Raw genomic sequence first — 21660 nt, forward strand, 5'->3', positions numbered from 1 at the left:
TGTATTTGCAATAGGTTCAGACTTACACAATAAATAACCAGAATCGTACAGGTGGTATATCTGTAACGACCACCAAAAGAACACGAGATGAAATTAGAACTGAAATGGGAAGTCAAATTGAAGAGAAACTTTCAAAAATGCTCAACATTTGTGATACAATCTAAAATGTGATGGCAAAATTTTGCATCCTATACAGCACACTCAAACAAAAACGGAGCAATACATAGCTATACTTTTGCAATGCCTCATTGAAGATGAAGAGATCCTCTCATCTCTAAGTGATGTTAAAAATAGTGACTCTGAATCTAATGCGATAATTGAACAGTTACAAAAATGTTGTGTTGATATATCCCAAATCGTTGGTTTACTGTTTGATACCACTTCTGTGAACACTGGTTGTAACAAAGGTACCGTATTGTGATTCGTCTTAAAGAATATTTTAGATGAAACCTTCTATTTGCTTGCCGGCACCACATCTTTGAGTTAGCATGTGGTGCTGCATGCAAAACTGTTTGTGGAGAGACATCCTCTCCAGAAGACAGCACATTTAATGCTTTGAAGGAGCTCCAGTCTTCGAAATTAGCATATTTTTACTTCGGCAAAAACGTTGCCGAGGCCAAACGGCAAAAGTTGAAATTGCCTCGGCAATTGCTGTGAACGTTTATTACAAAAAAATTGTACCAAAACATGTGAAACGAGAAGCGAAAAATATACTAGTAGAGAAGTTTATCACAACCGCACTATTTGATTTGTTGTGATGTAATAATACCAAAAGTAGCGATAAAGCGAGCAACGCGATAGGCATGCTGTAACGGTAATTCACATTAAATAACTCATGGGGGAAGTCGCCTAAGTTAATTTTGGGTTGATTCAACGTTCGAGTTTGCACAAATCGATTTAATTTTCCCGTTGGGTTATATCGCGTAACAATGCCCAATAAGAAATTTACGTTTGTTTTACATTAATTCGACATCTAGCGACGTTGATTTATCATAAAATAACGTTAATAGCTCAACCAGGTACCGGTAACAAATTAATAGCTCCCAGCCAGAAGATTGCCTCGATTTACGTAGGCTATAGGCCTACACTAACATAATTTCGGCACAATTAGGATACTGCGAGCAACACAAAGTCTATTTGATAAAGAACTAGCTGTCAAAATCGGAATCATCAGATGCTATATCGGAGGATGAGATTGTCACATCATCACTAGAATCAGACACATCAAGAGGCTCATCGCTTGGCTGTATATCTACACTGTCTTTGCCGTTCGCAATAAAGCGTCCACGTTTTGTGGCTTTCGTGCTTTGATACCCATCCACACGCCTCTTTTGTGTGGCCTCGGCATTTTTATTGCCGACGCTAATGCACCATTCATGCATCTGCGTCGGCAATCACCTCGGCAATTGCCGACGCTATTTTTGAAGACTGAGCTCTGGTCATAACTCAACCTTAATGATTACGATATTTGTGACAACAGTGCTTGGCCATGATGGACTAAGACCAGATGTGCTGATGTTTTGTTACAACTGGCTAAAGTGTTCTTCTGACCATTCAAACAACTTCCGTAAGGATTATAGAGAACTTCTTGTGCTTTCTATTGTGTTTTTCGGAAGTGCATTATCAGAAAAGGAGAACTTTACATTTAAAGCTCCAGGTGCCACCAGTCATGCTAGATGGATGGCAAAGCTTCTCTACACTTTTAAAATTGCTTTATTTCGATCGCAGTTAAAAGCAAAAAATGTTTTCAATGAAGAAGTCTTGAATAAGGTGTATTCTTTGGCAACTTTTCTTTCTCTATCTCATGTAAAAAGCTGGGTAGAGTGCATGCGATGCCGCACTGAATAACTCACTGCCGTACAAGCAGCTGAGTAAAGATATTCCAGGAATGAAGAATAGTGCATCTTATCTCCCTGTTCAATTGAGTCACATTGCTGAGGAAAATTTGAAGAAGCTAGACTGCCATCTCTGGTATCTATCTGAATGCTTGGCGGTGATGAGCTTGTTTATCGAAAACGTAACTACAACAGAAAACTCTACTTTAAGAAAGATCCTTTTAAAATGCAAAAAAACAACAACCACACATCAGCATTCAGCATAAACCAGATAACTGAACAGCGAATGCATAAAAACATCAGCAAAGACATGCAGCTGAGCTGCGAGATTTATTTGGCCCGGAGTCATGGACTCTTCTGAACTCAATGGGAATAGACCATGCCCAGCATCCAAACTTCTGGAGAACTTCTAGTTTTGGATTGCATGATCAAACACAGAATAAAATATTATCCTTATAAATTTCCAATATGCAATGTAGTATACTAAACAGCAGAAAATAAATGAAAGTTTTGTTAAAATTCTGGAAATACATCAAATTTCGTAAATTCGCCTTTTTCCCCCCTAAAATGTAAAGTTATGAGTTACCTCCAAACATTCTTCAAATCGAAAAAAAATTGGCAGGAGTAAGTTTTAGGTTAAATGCAACAGGAAAGTGCTTGTGGAGCATGACATTTCCAATTTTTCTTTTTTTTGGGCCAGTCTAGTGGACCACTAATTTTTCGTAAACAACTTTTTAACTGCAACGAAGGTGCAACAAGTAAGATTTACGATGCTGGATAGCAAAAGGTTTCGAAATCATTTAAGTTGTAAAGAAGTGCGGCAATTATCTTTGACAGGGTACAGACTAAGGTGTACCAAAAAAAACAAAGTTCTTTGGCTTTTTAGTCTATTTGCTAAAACTTTCATTTGGGGTCACAATCAACTTTACAACAAAAATTTTTCAATTTCAAAGACGTCTTACGCCGGTATTCTGCGTTTCCGTAACGATGCAGCCCAAATTCATATTTTGGTCATATATTCATATCCGTAAGTGCTAGAGACTTCATTCTCGGTGCTATGGATGCAGAATGTCCACTTTCCTATCACCATTCAATACATTTATATAGCCTAAAAGCCTTTAGTTTTTGAGATTTTTGCTAAAACCTAATTTTTGCCCTGTTGTCATAGGGATTCATCCATAAAAAATCTTGAATAAACATAAAATTCAACAAAAAATTCATGCAAAATATGAATCTTTATGCTGATATGTACTTTTATTTACCCCCCTTTCTGGTATTCAGCTGACAGGCAGTGATTAGTCAAAGAAAAGAATTGGCCAATGAACATATACAGCACCCAATCAGTTATGTACTGAGTAACTGAATGTACCATTACATTTTCGAATCAACGTCGCATATACCAAACCACATTATTTCATACTCTAGCATGCGATTGTGATGTATACTTATGTTGCTTAAACACTAATATGTTGCAGTAAGCTAGTTACATGCTAGCAGTTCAAGCTTGTGGCAGAACATTACAATACTGTACACAAAATAATGGACTATTCAGTGTATAGGATAATACCATATATGAGACATTACTTTTACATACCAACTAAAATGTTTTGCAAAGAAAATTGGACGCAATTAACGTGCCTAACAGTAGTTAAAACTAACAGCAACAATGCAGAATAATCTACAACTTAACCCTGGAGTCCAATCTGAATAACACAGTACTTGGTCATATTGCGTTTGGTGACTTTTTCGGATGATGTTGCTGTAACAGCTTGTTTTTTCAAAAACTGTTGGACTATTTTGTATAAACACTGTGTCTGTTGCTTGTCTCTGGTGATGAGGCTGCTGTGGATTTTTGTTAACAAACGTAATGCTCTTCAACATGAATCATTAACAACACAAATGTTGTGAACCATTTCTTCAGCTTTCAAGAAATTGCTTTCTTCTGCCCATTTCCTTGGATAGCTGTTTAGAAAAGAAGTGTTTATTCCACGCCATGGAATAGAACAAAAATCCACAGCAGCCTCATCACCAGAGACAAGCAACAGACACAGTGTTTATACAAAATAGTCCAACAGTTTTTGAAAAAACAAGCTGTTACAGCAACATCATCCGAAAAAGTCACCAAACGCAATATGACCAAGTACTGTGTTATTCAGATTGGACTCCAGGGTTAAGTTGTAGATTATTCTGCATTGTTGCTGTTAGTTTTAACTACTGTTAGGCACGTTAATTGCGTCCAATTTTCTTTGCAAAACATTTTAGTTGGTATGTAAAAGTAATGTCTCATATATGGTATTATCCTATACACTGAATAGTCCATTATTTTGTGTACAGTATTGTAATGTTCTGCCACAAGCTTGAACTGCTAGCATGTAACTAGCTTACTGCAACATATTAGTGTTTAAACAACATAAGTATACATCACAATCGCATGCTAGAGTATGAAATAATGTGGTTTGGTATATGCGACGTTGATTCGAAAATGTAATGGTACATTCAGTTACTCAGTACATAACTGATTGGGTGCTGTATATGTTCATTGGCCAATTCTTTTCTTTGACTAATCACTGCCTGTCAGCTGAATACCAGAAAGGGGGGTAAATAAAAGTACATATCAGCATAAAGATTCATATTTTGCATGAATTTTTTGTTGAATTTTATGTTTATTCAAGATTTTTTATGGATGAATCCCTATGACAACAGGGCAAAAATTAGGTTTTAGCAAAAATCTCAAAAACTAAAGGCTTTTAGGCTATATAAATGTATTGAATGGTGATAGGAAAGTGGACATTCTGCATCCATAGCACCAAGAATGAAGTCTCTAGCACTTACGGATATGAATATATGACCAAAATATGAATTTGGGCTGCATCGTCACGGAAACGCAGAATACCGGCGTAAGACGTCTTTGAAATTGAAAAATTTTTGTTGTAAAGTTGATTGTGACCCCAAATGAAAGTTTTAGCAAATAGACTAAAAAGCCAAAGAACTTTGTTTTTTTTGGTACACCCTAGTCTGTACCCTGTCAAAGATAATTGCCGCACTTCTTTACAACTTAAATGATTTCGAAACCTTTTGCTATCCAGCATCGTAAATCTTACTTGTTGCACCTTCGTTGCAGTTAAAAAGTTGTTTACGAAAAATTAGTGATCCACTAGACTGGCCCAAAAAAAAGAAAAATTGGAAATGTCATGCTCCACAAGCACTTTCCTGTTGCATTTAACCTAAAACTTACTCCTGCCAATTTTTTTTTCGATTTGAAGAATGTTTGGAGGTAACTCATAACTTTACATTTTAGGGGGAAAAAGGCGAATTTACGAAATTTGATGTATTTCCAGAATTTTAAGAAAACTTTCATTTATTTTCTGCTGTTTAGTATACTACATTGCATATTGGAAATTTATAAGGATAATATTTTATTCTGTGTTTGATCATGCAATCCAAAACTAGAAGTTCTCCAGAAGTTTGGATGCTGGGGCATTTCCAAGATGATATTACCTTTTCTGGATTACCAACAAATAAAGAGGTTTTCGAAAATTTATGTTTCACCATCAAGAGAAAGGCCTGTGTATAGGTGAAAGTGCTTAAGTTGCATTAAATGCAACAGTTAGTTTCTGGAACAGGGCACTTATACCTACCCAGAGAATTGATTCTACTATCATAAAATTTAACAAACTGCTCAAATATTATCATGCTTTAAAACCCAACCAGCTCAAACAGCATTACTGCTATAGAGCGAAGGAGGGGTTATTCAAAGCCGATTTAGATATATAATCTATTTGATATCTCAGCAAAAAAATTGGGAAACAACAATGTCAAATAAAGAAGACAAGAAATTCCTGCGTATGCAGCAGATTGATACCACTGGCTGCAGCATGGCTGGAATTGATAAAACCCTGGCACAAACACAGTCACGTAAACGAATGCGAAGTGAAGCATTTGCACACCAGATGCAGCGCTCAGCAACCAACAGCCAACAAACTGTACCACTTGCTGAAATATTATCGGAGTCTGGTAATTCAACTGAATCATCATCTGAAGAATCAGAAGATGATTTTAACCAAGCACTGCCATCAACTTCAACTTCGAAGATTAGAGTTGTCACCAATGAAGTTGCAGCTTCTCTGGATCGCACCAATGTTACAGACCGTAATGCAATGTTCATCATGGGAGCATACACTCAGGTCATGGGCTATAATCTAAATGATGTCGTTCTCTCAACGAACACTACTAAAAGATCCCTTATTGTAACACGTAAAGAAACAGCTGCATCAATCAAGGCACAGTTCACACCGAAAATCCCACTTCTTCTGCACTGGGATGGAAAATTATTGCAGTGGTGTCAAAAACGAGCCCTTGAAGTTTATCTTTCAGCTTCCACTCTTCAAGTGCATTTAAGCATGAATCAGCTTGTGTTTGCCGAGTGCCTCTACCAATTTTTGGTACACCAAGAAGTTGCTCTACTTCTGTTCCTCCAGTGACTAGGATAGCAATGCGATCTACCATTCCCTGGCCACTAGCATCGATTAATAATTTTCCATCCCAGTGCAGAAGAAGTGGGATTTTCGATGTGAACTGTGCCTTGATTGATGCAACTGTTTCTTTACGTGTTACAATACGGGATCTTTTAATAGTGTTTGTTGAGAGAACGACATCATTTAGATTGTAGCCCATGGCCTGGGTGTATGCTCCCATAATGAACATTGCATTACGGTCTGTAACATTGGTGCGATCCAGAGAAGCTGCAACTTCACTGGTGACAACTCTAATCTTCGAAGTTGAAGTTGATGGCAGTGCTTGGTTGAAATCATTCTGATTCTTCAGATGATGATTCAGTTGAATTACCCGACTCCGATAATATTTCAGCAAGTGATACAGTTTGTTGGCTGTTGGTTGCTGAGCGCTGCATCTGGTGTGCAAATGCTTCACTTCGCATTCGTTTACATGACTTTGTTTGTGCCAGGGTTTTATCAATTCCAGCCATGCTGCAGCCAGTGGTATCAATCTGCTGCATACGCAGGAATTTCTTGTCTTCTTCATTTGACATTGTTGTTTCCTAATTTTTTTGCTGAGATATCAAATAGATTATATATCTAAATCGGTTTTGAATAACCCCTCCTTTGCTCTATAGCAGTCGTGCTGTTTGAGCTGGTTGGGTTTTAAAGCATGATAATATTTGAGCAGTTTATTAAATTTTCTGATAGCAGAATCGATTCTTTTGGGTAGGTATACGTGCCCTGTTCCAGAAACTAACTGTTGCATTTACTGCAACTTTAGCAGTTTCATCTATACACAGACCTTTCTCTTGATGATGAAACATAAATTTTCGAAGAATCTTTTTATTTGTTGGTAATCCGGAAGAGGTAATATCTTCTTGGAAATGCCCCAGCATCCAAATGTCTGGAGAACTTCTAGTTTTGGATTGCATGATCAAACACAGAATAAAATATTATCCTCATAAATTTCCAATATGCAATGTAGTATACTAAACAGCAGAAAATAAATGAAAGTTTTGTTAAAATTTTGGAAATACCGGTACGTCAAATTTCGTAAATTTGCTTATTTTCCCCTAAAATGTAAAGTTATGAGTTACCTCCAAACATTCTTCAAATCGAAAAAAAATTGGCAGGAGTAAGTTTTAGGTTAAATGCAACAAGAAAATGCTTGTGGAGCATGACATTTCCGATTTTTCTTTTTTTTGACCAGGCCCAAAAAAATTCACAAATAGTGGTCCGTGGCCCAAAAAAGCTTGGGAAACATTTCCTTAAAACATGCTCACACCACCTCACTCTATTCACTTTTGCCAACTTATCAACATTCTCATTCAACCCAAGCACGTTGATAAGTTTTTCGAGATTCCTTTTATCCATCAGCTTTACACCACACATTGCTCTTTTAGTTATTCTGAAAATCGCCAATTCGTTTTCATGTAAACACCAGGTCTCACTTCCGCACAGCATTGCAGATCTCACACAACTAATATAATTTCTTCCTTTCATTTTCAACGAAAATCTTTTACCACATAACAACTCTCGACGCTACTTGAATTTCACCCAACCAAATCTTACTCTTGCAGTCACTGCCGCTTCACAACCACCACTCCCATTCAACCTATCTTCAAAATAGAAAAAGGCAATTATCGATTTAATTTCGTCATTCAGCTTTTCAATAGGACCAACCACCTTTTTTTCAATTTTTCTGCATCTTTCATCTTCAAAAAAATCTCTAGATATGCATGTCATCATCTTCAGCTTTCCACATCTTCCATGTGCGCACTTTCTGCATTTTGTACACATAACAGAATTTGCCATCACTTTTCTTCCACATACTCCACAAGAGTCAATTTTGCTCATTGTAATTTCTCCTTCTGTTTCACTTTTTACCACCTTTGTCTGTTTGATGTTGACACACATACCTTTTCTATTGAAGCTACTCATTCACTTCTCAAATTTCTTTCTCAGATTTTCCATTGTGTCACTCACCAAAACCAAACAATCGGCGTACAGTATCTCCATCAATGAATCTTTTGTTACACATTCGGTAACCGTATTAATCAGAAAGGCAAACATTAGAGGAGAGAGGACAGAACCCTGGTATACATCGAATGACCTTTACTGAAAACTCGTATGAGAGGAAAGATCCAATGCGAACTCTCGTCCTTGCACCGTCATAAACACTCATCACTGCTTGCACGAGTGCTTGTGGTACTTTTTTTTTCTTATCCCCATACCATCACTCTTGTCGGAATTCTATCAAACTTCTTTTCCGTGTTCATGTGATATGTAGCGGACGCTGCTTTTCAGTATATCCACCCATACACAGCATCAGTGGGATGGCAACATTCCTGGGCGAAGTCGGCAAGGAATGATAGGACACGAGGTTGACTATGCTGCTGTATTGTTTGCGAACTCAATCTCAGACGGTCAATGCTTGCTCACAATGTAATCGTTTACGATTTTTAATCTTCGATCCAGTAACACAAAAAAGTAAAGAAAAACACCGGAATGGTTAAAGCTCCACCACCAAAAACTGGATACAAAAATGTTGTCGCCTCTACATTATTAACAGTCTTGATTCAGAAGTCATAGCTGCTGCACCAGAAATCATAATATACAGACTCTGAACATAACACTAAGCTGATTCAAACGTCATACTGGCAGTGCCAGAAAATAGAAGCAGTAGCAACAACGAAACTGATATATTGATTTAGCATTACCAAGACTGATTTCTATATTGAAAACAACTGATTTAAAATCATGATTTAAATTTCTTTAAGAAGGTTCTAGTGTGGAATGGCGAGTTTTACATACGATCACACAACACAACATGACTGCAAATCTACATAACGATGAACCAAGGCAGGAATTCGGCATAGCGCCTTACAAACGGTTGATTACTGAAATTGAATTCCCGAGACGTGCAAGTATGCGCTCAAGGCAGAACCTTCTGGACAAATCTAGTGACGTATACGTGTGACGCCAGAGACGACAGAGCTCTCTAGCGCTACAGATGCATACATAAGTTCTTTTCCTTGTCTTGATGTTTCTCTTGCAACCATCTCAAAATAAAAATGGCACCTGTCGTTCCCTTCTCAAGCATAAATCTACATTGCGTCTCGTCCAGGTTCACTAAGGATCTTATTGTATTCTTCAACACCCTTTCCAGTACCTTCATTGCATACTCCAACAGTGTTACTCCCCTATATGACCCACAATCCATTATATCACCCTTTCCAGTACCTTCATTGCATACTCCAACAGTGTTACTCCCCTATATGACCCACAATCCATTAATCACCCTTTCCATTGAAGATGGGTATTGGGTATCACCACTCTCGTGTTCCATTCTTTTAGCATTCCTTTTCCATCTGACACATGCTGACTGAATTCAGTCTTTGCTTTCAATCCCGTCTCTCCACTTGAGCATATAATTTCCACATTGACTTCAAATAGTTCCAGAGCCTTCTCTGATTTCATTTCTTTCATTGCTTGCATCATTTCTTCCATTTCCTCGTCTCCTCTCTCTTTATTGGACGAGCATTTTGATCTGTTTTGATCCCAATCGTTTTCCCCGTTCATTATCACCTCCATATGTTGTTTCAAATTTTTCCACGATCTTTCTCACTACAAACAAATTTGAAATCTATTCATATTTTATTGTCTACCTGTGTATACGATTTAACGTCACTTGTTTTTTGTATTGCGAGGGTTGGACGCCAAATCGCCTAATGATAAAGTGTGAACCTCAATCTGACATACTTCAAACGGATTGCACCAAAATGCCATGCTCTGGTGTTATTGGACTATTGTATTGGCGTAAAAATCTAGAAATTTTTTACAAGATTTTTAACTAAGTCTCGTAGTGGCCATCCCTGTTAATGACATGTTAATCTTGAGGTGTGATTCCACAGGCGATTGCAATTTTATACACATTATTCAAGACCTGATCTACAAGTACCAACATGAAGTTGTTTTGATACACAAGGAAAAATCACAAGTGAATTTCATTAAAGCGGCGTCCAAAGCACATGTCTTTGAAGAGTTATTAAAAAGTTGCGAAAATGTTGGCCCATCCCCTAACCCTAAGGTAATGCAAACTTATCTTTAAAACTTTTTTAACATTTTGATTGTTACAACTGAACTTGTTTTAGTTTCTATTTTATCGCTGAGAACGCATCGCTTAATTGTGAAAAAGATTCATGACTATGTTCACAGTATGCTACCCTAAAGTTTGCACTTTTAATATATTTTGGGAATTAATCATTTAGTGCAATTTTAATGTCAATATCTGCTTTGCTTTAGGTATAATCTGGAAGATAGTGCCATAATATAACAGCTGACTACTTTAAAATCAAAGTAATAAAGAGAATTAAATCACCCAGTAATCGACAACTTAAAGTGGATGATACTGTTAATATTTTACAACAATGGCTACTCTTGAGCTTTTCTCCGCTAAGATGCCAGCATACTGAGAAATTCAGTGATGTAAATAACTTTTACTAGCTTCCTGCTGCACTGATTTAAATAAAAAACACTATCATATTACTTTACAATTTAATCAGAGGAACTGTTGGCAAGCTGTCAATAATTAAACAATAGAAAAAAAGTAGCTTAATAATCTGGAATTTTGTTTACTGAACCATCATTCTACTATCGCATCCCATCTCGCGACACCTGTGGCTTCTCGGCTTTTTTTGCTAGCGTTGTTGGCTGCATTTGTAAAATGTATGATACCTGCCTAAAAAAAGGTCAATTCTGCTTTGTAAATAATCTTTCTAGTTTAAAGATAAATATATTATTTCAATTAGAAAAAGGCTTTTCTTTGTCCGTTAGGGTGGAGTGAAAAATGCATTTGTTTTTTTATATCCAAAAAAACAGATGTCTTGAAAGTGATGTTTAGGCCTAAAAACAACCTCCAAAATGATTTTGGTCATATGCCGCTTGTTGTGGCTAAATGGCCGAAAGGTTATGTGACCTTCAAACTCAGCAAACAGTTCATGGCTTGAGAACCGATTAAGCTAGAAAGCTGGTTTTTGGCTTAAAATGCTCAGAAGGTCCATGTTTTTATCTGCTATAATACAACATTTGCTTTTAAATGTACCACATAGATCACAAATTTGCAAAAAGACATTTTATTTTTACCTTAAATATCAGCATTGACGCAAATAAAAAAAACTGTATAGTGTATATGCTATATTGCTATAGTATAGAGGTGTGCATTTACCGGCCTATACCATACCATTGCTAAGCTATTACAATGATAGCCTAGGGTCATGCGGGTTCAAACGGGACACTTTTTCAGTTTTTTGAATGCCACATAAAACCTATGATGAAATTTAAAAAAAAAATATTTACCACAGAGCATTACACCTTTCAGCAATGAAATAAAACATTTTTCAGAAAAATTAAAAACTTGTGCTAAGCTGGGGTAGGTGTGGCCCATTTGACCCCATCAGCTGTGGGGTCAAATGGGCCACAACTTCTATACGTGTAAATGGCAAGGAAAGAACTTCATTTTTGCTATTTTATCACAGACCTGTTGGGTGGGATGTATTTTGTTCAAGTGAGGCTCAACAATTTTAGCAATAAAGGCCTTCTACGCTCTTTTCAGATGAAGGTAGAACACATACTTTGCACTGCTCTTTTTTACAAATTGAACGATATGAATAAGGAAACATTTTACAAATGTTCAATTTTAAACGGGCAGTCATAAACAGAGTAGAAGGGGCCAAGTCAAACAGCAGGGTCTATAGTTGACAATTGAAATAGGATACTATACAACAGGGTGATTCATAAATTGGGGAAAAATTAAAAGTTTGAAATTCAAATCGGGCACCCTCTTGCATCGTGTCAATACCTGAAAAAATAATCCTGTCAAGTTTTTGGGGCAACTGAAAACATTTTTAAGGTTGCTACCTACTTTGAAAGCTTCAAGGAATACACTAATAGCAACACGGGATTACATGATAGGAATATAATGACAAAATTACTCAAAATTAATTAGTTCAGTGTTGACAGATGTCCAGAATGTTATTAGTTATAGTTATTGCATCAGTGTAGACTTATTCCTATCTGGATACAGCTGTCTGGAGTTTTAGACTGTCATGAGGAGGAACTACTTTTTCTCTTTGTCATTGGTTTGCAGAAAATTGTATTAGCTCATCACGGTCAAACTTGTATTCGCCACACCACATTCAGTTATGTCATTCACAACTCTCATGCCATTTAGAGTCGATTTTGTAGCAATGTAGGTGTCATTGGGTTCCTAAAGAGGGGTCTTGACTCAAAAAGTCAAAATGCAGTTCAGTAATTTTTTTAAATTGTGTGTTGTTTGCTGTGATGAAGTCCTACAGTTCTTTCCTATTGACAGTCATCAAGTCAAGAGCTAATCATGCAACCAACAGCTATGTCTAATAGTAATAATAGGCCTGTTTACCTAAAAAATACCATATAAATTAAATAGAATTAAAAAAGTTATGCAAGTGAGCTATAACTTGTCAAAAAGCCAATGTGACCCATTTGACCCCATTTTATTTAAACAGAAAAATTACAAAAAGTAAAAAAGTGGGACTATTAATATTTTCAACATAGTAATTCAGCATTCTGGGGTGTATGCTGTTCAGTAAATTTTCATTCCACCTTAATTAGTTTTTGTTGTATACCAAAGTTTTTTTGGTAAATTTTCAAATTTTAATATTTTCACATTTTTTGGCCACTTTTTGCATCATCTGAAGTATATTTTCCAAATGTAGATCTGTGTTTGGTTTACATGATCCAAATCTATGGGAAAGCAGCTTTAAAATGAGCTATTAACTTCCGATTTTAGAAAAGAACAAGTAGGGAAAAAATGTGATAAGTAAACAGAGTAACAGAATGGCCCATTTGCCCCCGCGTCCCATTTGACCCCGCGTCCCATTTGACCCCGCTTGACCCTATGCATTCTAGCAGGCCTCGAAATTCCGGCGGTCATGGCGGACATGACCTCCGGAATGACCTTGAATGTCTGCCGAAGCCGACTCATTGGTTGGTCATGAATTACCGCCGCAAAAGTCTTGACAAAAATAGAGCTAATGCAGCAAAAATATATTTTAAATTTGAATTGTCACAATTGTTTGTTTAACGCGAACAAATACGGAGCTGAAACAATAAAAGTACAGGCAATTGCTTTAAAGATCACATTAGAGTGGCGTGGTTAACAAGCTGATGGAAAAAGTAGCCATTTTTACATCATTTCAACGCCTTGCAATGTTACCTTGAAATAAAGTTGTCTGAACTTTTCGGCAGGATATGTATTCTAATTTCAACAATGAGGATTATTGCGTTACATTGATTGTTTGTTAAAAAGAAACTTCACAGAGAAGCAAGTCTCAGCTGGGTTTCGCACGAGCTTAGGCGAATGTGGCGACCTTATTCACGCTGATACTGATAGAAATATAATTTCTGCACAGAAGGGAGGGTGTTAGACTAACACTATTGTGTTAGTTAGTTGACACTAACACTATTGAAGGCTAACACTATTGAGCCACTAATGCGCATTTGTCTGGACGGTCCTGACATGGGGATTTACAACCCCGCGCCGGCAGTAATCGCTTGGCACAACGATTCTATAACACGAAAACCACGGATTAAATGATCGTAGTTGCTTTTGTAATAAGGAAATTTGGATTGTTGTTTTCAATTGTGTTTATTGCGTCATTACACGACTGTCATTAACGCACTGATTTATTTGCAAGCAATCTGCTCCAGTATACTTCAGGGTCGGTTAATTAAGCCATCAACCATTGCAGAGTTATTATGTTGTAGAAAATCTTCTTCTACAAACACGACTACACAATACTGTAGTTGAACAAAGACGGTTATTTTTCTTGAATGTATTAACAAAAGAAAAATGATCGAATCGCAATTTCTGCAACAAAATACACAACGTAAGATTGTTAAACTCAACACTAGAACTAGAACAAAAGAAGCTGTTGTTCGCTAGCCTGCCAGAATGAAATGATACGAATAAAACAGAGTACTGCCTCGCGGAGTACACGTGACAAAAGGAGTGCAGAAGTAATCAAGGAAGCATGCTAACTGCAGGCATTTGTGCATCCCCCCCAGCTCGTAAGGCGAAACTGTAGACTTACGAGCTCGACCCCTTGATTACCCATTGACCAGAGGATGCGTCTAAATCCAATGCCGGCCGTCGGGACCGCGTGGAACGGCGCAAAACAGGCGATTTTTCAAAGTGAGGGACTCCACTTGTAGGTTCGGTTGGTTCCACTGAATCGAAAGGTAGCGGCTGCTTTGGAGGTTCAGGTGAGTGCTGTGGCTCACAAAGCTTCGGGCTTGAGGCTGGTGTCGGGCAGGTGAGTGCGGGCGGACTGTGATCTGCATCGAGAAGCAACATCGGAGATTCTCCAATTTCTGGGCTAGGGCCTATTTCGTGATGCGGAGGGTGGGGAGGGCAGTAGTCCGTTTCAGGAGGCTGGGCAAAAGAAGATGATGGGAGGCTCTGTGGGTGAGCAATGATGTTTGGTTGAGGAGGGATGGGATCGGCACATGCTTTAGTATGTGGAATTACTCGCAAGAAACGTCGATTCCGTTTTGTGATTCTGCCCGACCCGTCAACTTTCACTACATATTTGTCATGCGGCAACGTTTCGACAACCATTCCCACTTTGTCCCATTTTCGAGGATAGTTGCCGTTTTGGTTTTGGATAAATACGCGTTTTCCACATTGTAAGGTACGTAAAGGACGAGTATGCTGAGACAGCGCCTTATCGGTTCGACCAGCTCGCAGGCGAAGGGCGTCTTCCTTTGCCTTCCATGTATCCCGCCATGTACGACGAATGTGACGATTGGAGAACTTGACTAGGCGGTTTACAAAACCGAATGCGTCGCGCAGAGGGTGACCGAACACGATCTCTGCTGGAGAGATGTCACAGTCAGGATCAGGTGTGTTTCGCAACTGTAACAATGCACGTAAGAAGGAATCGTTGTTCAGGTCTCCGTTTGGGCTCACATTAGTCATGAGCAAGCGTTTTACAGTTTTGACAGCCACCTCAGCTCGACCATTAGATTGAGGGAAGTAAGATGACGATATGCGGTGCTGCACACCCCAATTTTTAAGAAAGAGTTCAGTAACGGCAGCCGTAAATTCGGGACCCCCATCTGTAGATATTTCCTCAGGAACACCAAACGTGGCAAAGTACGAGCGCAAGAGTTGAGTCAAAGCAGCTGCTCCTGCGGCACTCGATCCTGATGGCGTGGCAAATACATCCGACCACCCAGAGAATCTGTCCCCAATGACCAAAAAGTGACGGCCCCCATAGTCAAAATAATCTGCAAAAATTTTCTCAAATGGTGTAGCTGGGGGATCACATGGCGTCGGGGGAGGAGCTGCTTGAGATGGAGCATTACGATTACATGAAGTACACGAGTCACGAATAGCATGGATATCATTAGTCATACCGGGCCAAAATACTATAGCACGTGCCCGGCGTTCCATGGCAGACACACCTTGATGACCAGCATGCAACGTTGAGAGTACTCTAGGCCTAAGCGATGGTGGTACAACAATACGATCATGATATAGAATAACGTCGTCTTCAACAAAGAACCCGTCACGATAGGGGAGATATGGGCGAATGTCGCCGGTGTTGGGAAAGGTGAATCCCGTTTCAATAGCTACCATTAACTTGCTAAGGTTTGGATCGGCGGCTGTTTCCCGAACGATTTCAGGCCATTGCAAGCAAAAGGCATGGGCGGCATCTGCCTGTATGGCAGTAACCAGCGCCATTTCTGCTACATTATTTTCTGCACACGACGCTACAGCAATGAGATCGCATGATACTGGGTGACGTGAGGCAGCATCGGCTGCGCAGTTGGTTGTGCCAGGTAAGTGTGCGATATCAAAGCGCCACATTAGTGTACGCTGTTTTAAACGAAACAGGCGAGTGTTAGTGATTTCGTCCAACGTACGGTCACCGAATATTTTTACCAATGGCTTATGATCCGTTACAATAACCAAATTATCACAGCCTTGCGTAAAATACTTTGTCTGTTCTAGGCCCCACGCAACTGCTAGGGCTTCGCCTTCTATGGGAGCATAACGTCGTTCGGCCGATGAGAGGAATCGGGATCCTGCAAGAGTCACTTTCCAACCTGATGAGCAGCAGTCCGGTATAGTGGAAGCACATACGCAATGTTTTTGGAGAAGGAAGTATCCGATGCCTTTGTTGGACCAGTCAGGGCGCAAACATGTTCGACGGCAGGGGTCAAAGATTTCTACCCCATGGCGAATAGCATCAACGATTGCCGATTTGGAGGCGGCAAATGCGGAATCCAGCTCCTGAGACCATTCGAACTTATGCTTTGGGCTAAGGAACGGCTTGAACGGTGCCATTAGGTCACGCAGTTGAGCATAGTTTCCTACTTGGTTGATTAATCCGAACCAGCTGCGTATGTCTGTGATATTATTCGGGACTGGAAATTCTTGGATGGCGAGCAAGTATTTAGGGAGGGGCTCGACCATTGCTTCTGAGATACGGAATCCAGCGAAATCTACGGTGCGTTGGGCAAATTGAAACTTGTCAGGGTTAAGGACAATGCCCGCCCGTCCCACTAAAGTGAGGAATTTTATGGTTCGCCACCAATGTTCCTCCAGTTGGCTATCATAGAACACTGTGTCGTCGACACAGCGTTCTTTGCGTACAAAATCGGTTAATATGGTATTGAAACGGCGATTGTAGCCATCCCCAGAGGATAGGAATCCTTGCGGTGCCCTAGTGTAGCGCCATCTTCCAAAGGGAGTGATGAAAGTTGTGAGATGCCGATCAGAAGGACGCAGTGGAACACTGTGATAGCCGTTCCATGCGTCAGTCACCGATTTCCAAGTGTTTCCGGGGACACGACGGGACAGCTGGAATGGAGCTTCGGAGGCGAAGGTTTCTCTCTGGCAGAATTTGTTTAAGGGGGACAGGTCGACAGTACGGCGTGGTGAGCCATCATTTTTGCGTGTGATAACCATGCGATGACACCATGTGGTGGGTTCGCCGTGGGGGACTTTTTCAAGGATTCCCAGAGCCTCGTCGCGGAGGAGATCAGCGTGTACTTTTTCTTGCCAATGCAAGGGGATAGACGCTGGTGTATGAACGGCCACTGGTTTCGCGTTGGGGTCAACATGTATTTCTATGGGAGGACCAGCCATACAATGTAGCGCGCGGTGCGGGCAAGTGTTGAAAGTGGATGCGGCGTACCTCTGGAGTAGCCAGTTTGCCATCTTGTCATTGTTTTCAGGTGTGCATGGGAACGGAAGCTTGGTTGGGGGAGCTGGAACTGCACCACGTTGAGGGCAAGTGCACGACTCCAGTTGCTTGCTGGGTACTGTGCATCCACCGTTGACAAGTCTGACGACGTTGATTTCTGGTTCGATAAGATTGTGCGCCATTTCTTGCTTGATCTGATGTTCCCCTAGAGTTGGGAACTTCGGGGATAGGGCACCTAAATGCAATAGTGTGTCATGAGATAAGTATAACTTGTCAACGTCTGGACTGATGTAAATCATGCACCGACGTTCAACATTGCAGCCGTGCGCTGTACCCCGAATGATGGCACGAAATGCTCCTGTAATGGAAATAGTAGAGCGATTTGCAGCTATTAGGTTTGGTGCGGGTACAAGGGTCTCTTGTCCAAAGCCGGATTGCACAAAGTTCTTCAGTGACCATACATTTATTTGGGCACCAGTATCTGCGATTGCTGTTACTTGTGCTATCACGCTAGTGTACCTGCCTTGATGACATGAGTCATCCATAGATATGTCTACCCGAACTGTGGGATGTTCTCGCATGCGGGATGGTGTCCAATGCCCTTTTTGGAATGTGTGGTGAGGACCACGAATTGTTGAGAACATTGGGTCTCGGGCTGCGATGTCAGTTTGTGTTGAGGCAAATGTGCCTATTTGAGGTACAGTAGGTGCTACACAGAGTGCTCCGACTGATGCATCTTTAGGAGGAGCGCCCCATTTGTTTTTATGACGAGATGACCGAAAGCATTCGAGACAAAGGGAATAAGGCGTAGTGTTCCAACCTCTGGGGCCTTCTCTGTAACGATTGAATAATCTATTGCATTTAGGGCAGTGAGTTTTTTGTGACCAATTGGGAGAGGAAGGTGCTGCCTGGATGTGTCCACGGTCTCTTGGAATAGGGCTTTGGCTTTTCTTGCGCTTGAACGTCGACACTGCCGAAACGTCATGAGATGGTACCGCATTGCGAGCCATTTCTTTAATCTCGACAAGGGCGATGATATCGTTGATGGGAATCGACAATACTTTGTCCATTCCCATCATTTCGCGACGAATCTCACTGTCCGAAATTCCACTGAGTAGTGTGTCGCGGATCATGTGATCTGTATAACTAACTTTCAGCCCGCAGGAACATTTCGTAGTGAACGCACATATATCCGCTTTTCCTCGAGCACGAGCTGCAAAAGCGCGAAATTTTTCGTCGCGCATTTGGTGCATCGCCATAAACTCTGACCGTAACACCCCTGTGGCGACAGGTATAACGGCCAGTTGTCGCATTGCAAGCAAAAGTTCATCTACAGGTTTGCTCACTGTCTCAGCGTCAGCTTGGAGAAGGCTGTCCCCTAGGGCTTGGCCGGTACATTGAAATAACTGGACTGAAGCTGCTTCATCAGGAATGCTGCAACCTTCTTTAAAAGCCTTCCATCTTCTGGTGAACACGCTCCATTCTTCTGGAGAAACTCCAATATCTACAGTAGGTCGATTTAGCTTCGGGCCAAGGTTTACGGGCGCTGGAGCGTTGCGCGTCGTAGCAGCATGACTGTACGTGTGACTTTGCAGCACCACACAAGCAACCGCTTCGGGCACGTCGGCTGTTTCAAAATTACAGTTGGGAAAGGCGCATGTTATCACCACCATTCCACAAATTTCTTTAAATTAACCTTATCCTATTGCGATTCGATCATGAACAAAGACGGTTATTTTTCTTGAATGTATTAACAAAAGAAAAATGATCGAATCGCAATTTCTGCAACAAAATACACAACGTAAGATTGTTAAACTCAACACTAGAACTAGAACAAAAGAAGCTGTTGTTCGCTAGCCTGCCAGAATGAAATGATACGAATAAAACAGAGTACTGCCTCGCGGAGTACACGTGACAAAAGGAGTGCAGAAGTAATCAAGGAAGCATGCTAACTGCAGGCATTTGTGCAGTAGTGTAATTTTGTGCAAAATCTACATGTAAAAAATATGTCCAGTTGAGATATTAAATGTCCACTGAAAGGACCAGTCCGGTAGGACATGCTTGACCGCCGGAAAAAAGTACAAATTTCGAGGCCTGATTCTAGTATTATGCATTTACTATTTTGCACTACATAAATTGGGCTGTTTGACAGCTTGTGCATGGCCACTGATTCGTGCTACTTCTAAGTTTCCGAATCCGTTCAACACAACATGAACATTAAGAGGACATGTCTTACTCAATTCAGTACACACTGGTTAAGACAAATGTTTTCTAGCTCAAATTTCTAGGAAGATATATGTTTCCCTTACGTGCTCAGTGTACACTACAGTATACTGTATATAGTCCAGTCAAATTAACCAAAAAAACTGGAAAACCCGAAAAAAAATAGTACAAAGCTAAAATTTTGCCACAAGCATCAGTGCATGGTCTGAAACAAAATATCAAAAATCCGCAAAAATCCACCTTGGGCAAAAAAAATTATGGGATTTTTGAAAAAACGAAATTTATAAAAAAATTATCAAAAATGACTGAATGGCAATATAGGCAAGTGATATATGAAATTGAAGCTAATGATGAGGCAAATACAATAAGGATAAATTTAGGTCGAAATGAAGTTATTTCAACGAGGTATGGTCCTTTCAACATAAAAAGCCTATACGTACATTAAAACAGGGGTTACCAAACTTTTTTCTCTGAGGGCCGGATTGCTGCGAGATTAACAACTGCGGGCCGGATGCAAATTGCGAAAAATTATACAAGTATTTAGATTTTAGAATCTCCATTGACTTGAATTGAGCACAATAAATAACAAAGTCAGCGGTGGAATAGCAAAGTTGTGATGAAAATCGAAAAGTTGCTGGAAAAGTTATCCCCTGCTGCGATACACTACAGGGCATCGTGCTCTTGAAAAAACATTACATCTTTCCAAATTTGGCCTAGGCTGTCCCCATTTGTGGTGGCCTAATGATAAACAGCAACGTCAGTCCTTTACAAAAAATCTGGTAACTTTTTCCCTGAACAGTTGTACAGTAGCGCAGCTGTTATTTTCGCAGCACGTGGCGGGCCAGATGAAATCAGTTCGCGGGCCGGTTCGGGCCCGCGGGCCGTAGTTTGGTGACCCCTGCATTAAACTAATAGGACAGCCAATATTTTCGTCTTACACATTAAAGATATCAAATATATTTCTGTGTATTTCAACAGGAGTAGTAGTGTTTTCGCATTCTTCTGATTCAAGTGAAAGAGGCTCAATATTTTTACACATTCCTGTACAAAAGGTACAGGCTGAAACACACTTCAGTCCATTCCTCTTGCAGGAACATGCTGCATTGCACCCTTTCTTGCATTTACACCTAATAATGTTCAACAACTCTGGAGGTGCTGGTTCCATGTCCGTCATGATAGGAAAGTATTTTCCACATACAATCTTCCATCCCCAGTTTTCAGGATTGATGACCGTAGCAGGGATAGGATGCTTCCATTGCAAGACCTGTAGATGCACCCGCTGTGCATGATACTTGGCAGCACATTCTGTTGGCGGTAACTTCTCTGGACGAACACCAACAGTTGAAGATGCGACTGCAGACATATAGCGATTGTATCGTAGCTCACAGAGTTTCTCGTCCTTACCACCATACATTAAGACAAACAACTTCTGACCTGCAGTTGAAATTTCTTCTACGTTAGCGTTTGTTGAATAGAAAAGCTGGCTTATTGATCTGATCTCCTCTTTACTTTTTAGATGTTTCAGAAGTGTCACTTTGCCATGTCCAAATGTAGCCGAGGTGGTGTCACAACCACTCCATGCATGCAGAAATAAGATGTTTTTTACTATTTGTTGACCTATGCTTTCCGCAATGTCACGAATTCGGAACATCTGCAAACCAACCTTCGACTTTTTTGTTGCGTGTGAGAAAAAATATATATCAGGTAGTATATCCTGCCCATCCCAGTGGTGAATGAGCAATACAAAAATGTCAGTATCATCTGAAACCACCACTGTGTTATGTCCGGCAGTAGAGAGTGTTAATGCTTGTTTCGCTATCATGGTGTCTGCATCATTGTCACTTTGGTACA

General features: G+C 40.1%; 1 protein-coding gene across 2 annotated transcripts in view; it reads left to right on the forward strand.

Annotated features, from left to right (window-relative positions):
- Positions 1-21660, forward strand: part of LOC145771571 (uncharacterized) — a 112794-nt gene that overhangs the window by 58110 nt on the left and 33024 nt on the right. For both annotated transcript variants that reach the window (XM_082583276.1, XM_082583277.1), the window contains exon 9: positions 10246-10421. In XM_082583276.1, coding sequence (XP_082439402.1) covers positions 10246-10421 — 176 coding nt within the window. The remainder of the gene's footprint in view (positions 1-10245; positions 10422-21660) is intronic.

This window comes from Aplidium turbinatum, chromosome 6 (assembly GCF_918807975.1).
Source record: "Aplidium turbinatum chromosome 6, kaAplTurb1.1, whole genome shotgun sequence".
NCBI classification, from domain to species: Eukaryota; Metazoa; Chordata; class Ascidiacea; order Aplousobranchia; family Polyclinidae; genus Aplidium; species Aplidium turbinatum.